This window comes from Aphidius gifuensis, linkage group LG3 (assembly GCF_014905175.1).
Source record: "Aphidius gifuensis isolate YNYX2018 linkage group LG3, ASM1490517v1, whole genome shotgun sequence".
In the NCBI taxonomy this organism is placed as follows: Eukaryota; Metazoa; Arthropoda; class Insecta; order Hymenoptera; family Braconidae; genus Aphidius; species Aphidius gifuensis.
Genome location: NC_057790.1, coordinates 10,807,001 through 10,809,205, shown reverse-complemented (window position 1 = coordinate 10,809,205; position 2,205 = coordinate 10,807,001). Strand labels below are relative to the sequence as shown.

The window sequence follows — 2,205 nt, the reverse complement described above, 5'->3', positions numbered from 1 at the left end:
CAAACGACTATATCGCTTTTGAGTGTTCTCATGTTATCCCCGGTACAGGGGATAATTATGTCGAGAATCAGAGTTGCCAGATGTGGCTCTTTAGAGCCAAATTGGCCCCTTGAGAACCATTTTGGCCCTCAATTAGCTTGAATATTATATAAATAAATATATTAAAGATTGTCATTAATTATAATAAAAATAAAACCAAAAAAATATTTCTTCTAAATTATTTCTTGAAATTTGAATTTTGGCTCTTTTTATGGCTCTTTTGATTTTAAAGATGGCCCTTGTTGGCCCCTTCAGCGCCACTCGGTGGCTCTTTCACTGCTCGAGCATCTGGCATTCTGGCAACTCTGTCGAGAATAGCTATCCTGGTAACTATGGACTACAAAACCGGGCCCTTAATGCTGAGTTAACTGCAGTTAACTGTAATAGTGGACGAAAAAACCGTATCTATAATATATTCGACAAACTGGACGCAATGTATCAAAATATATCAAACTTACTTAGTATAGTAACGATTGGTGCCTGTTTCGTACAAAAAATACCTCAAATTTTGATATTGAAAAAAAAAAAAAAAACTAATGGAATATCCCTAACAAGTCTTTTACTGGATCTATTCAGGTAATATGGAAAAATATAGTATTTGAATTAATGAATTAATGCCTCCTACTTTTTTCCAGCTACACCGTGATGACAAGCTATAATTATATTAACCAATATTCATTATTATCATATATGGAATATCCCGTCATTTTGTTCGAACAGATGATCTTTTTATATTTCGTTTTAAAGTGTGATGACCGAATTGATGCTTTTGCGGTTGTTGCTGCTTTCTGCTACCTTCTATTCACTGTCTGCCTCATAACGGAAAGAATACCAGCAATTGTTTTGACATTTTTGATCGTAAGTTGTTATTATTCAATATATATTTAACCAGTAGGTAATTATTTCTAAAAATTTTTTCAGCCCATGTGTACACCCATTTCTGCATCCAGTAAAATAGTTCAACTAATCGCGATAATTCAGACGAAAAATGGAACATCAATTTCCCTTTTGACGTGGCTTCTTTCTGCATTCACAAACATTAGTAATGATGATGATTCTTTATAATAATTGAAAAATAATTTAATCATATCTGAATACATATAACCAACTTTTCTATTATTTATTTAGCGAGAATTTTCACAATTTGGATAGACTCATCTGACATTCTTCTTCTTGCAAATTATACAGTTTCTGCTGTATTGAGTTCAACTATAATGTTTTTTGCTCAGTATTATAAAAGACAAACCAAAGTTGATTAATTATAAGACATTCATTATAATCGATTGTATAATTACACGACAGTCTTTAGAGATAACTGATAGTTTGAAAGCTATGCCCAGATGGAAATAGGTTAACAATTTTCAATAAAATTTGTTGCTTTGATGATGTATTTTTTCTTGAAAAAAAATGAAAATTCAGACCTTGTTTTTCAAAAAGTTGATATACCTACGATACTTAGTCTATAATACTCCCCTCATTTCACTGGAACGGGCAATTTGGAAAAAAGGCGGAAAACTTTCAAAGAAATATTTTCAACACGGAGGTAGAAAAAGGTTGTAGAAATTGCGATAGAAAGTCGGCATAAAGTATAGGTAGAAGAAAGTTGAAAAAATAGTGAATAAACTTTGAGGGATTACCAGGATTAAAAAATTTCAAGGCTCTATCTGTATTTTTGATTTGTGCTGGATATCTCTTAAAGAGGTTATGCACAAATCCATTGCGGGTGTTGCGGGGCGCTTCTGACGTCACAGACAAAACTGAAATCCGGCTACACTGTAAAAAAATAAAGTGAAAAGCGCCTGCGCTCCGTATACAATATATGGGACTGCGAGTGTGTGTATGTGTTTGAACTTGCCATACGTTGCCACATCTAATTTTTGTAAAGTTTATAATTAATTACTCATTAATTGACCGATCAACATATGAAAATTTTTCGCGCAATTAATAAAACTCGGTTTCTAGTATATGTATGAATTTTTTCAATACTTTTTCATCATTTTTTCTATCTGAAAAAAATGGTTGCAATCTCCATAAGAGCCAATGTTAAATAATATTTTCAATAATTAATTACAAAAAATTCAACCGATCAACATAAGAAAATAATTATACCGTTGTATTCAGAATGAAAAGATCTAACTGTGTACAAAATTTCAGAACATTCTCATT

At 31.9% G+C, this 2,205-nt stretch overlaps 1 protein-coding gene across 1 annotated transcript; it reads left to right on the top strand.

The window, feature by feature from the left end:
* The first annotated feature begins 305 nt into the window (after positions 1-305).
* On the top strand, positions 306-1,457 carry LOC122851940 (solute carrier family 66 member 3). Its single transcript, XM_044151477.1, has 4 exons — positions 306-615; positions 675-897; positions 961-1,081; positions 1,168-1,457. The coding sequence occupies exons 1-4, from the start codon at positions 473-475 to the stop codon at positions 1,296-1,298; spliced, it is 618 nt and encodes a 205-aa protein (XP_044007412.1). The 5' UTR covers positions 306-472; the 3' UTR covers positions 1,299-1,457.
* The last annotated feature ends 748 nt before the right edge of the window (positions 1,458-2,205 follow it).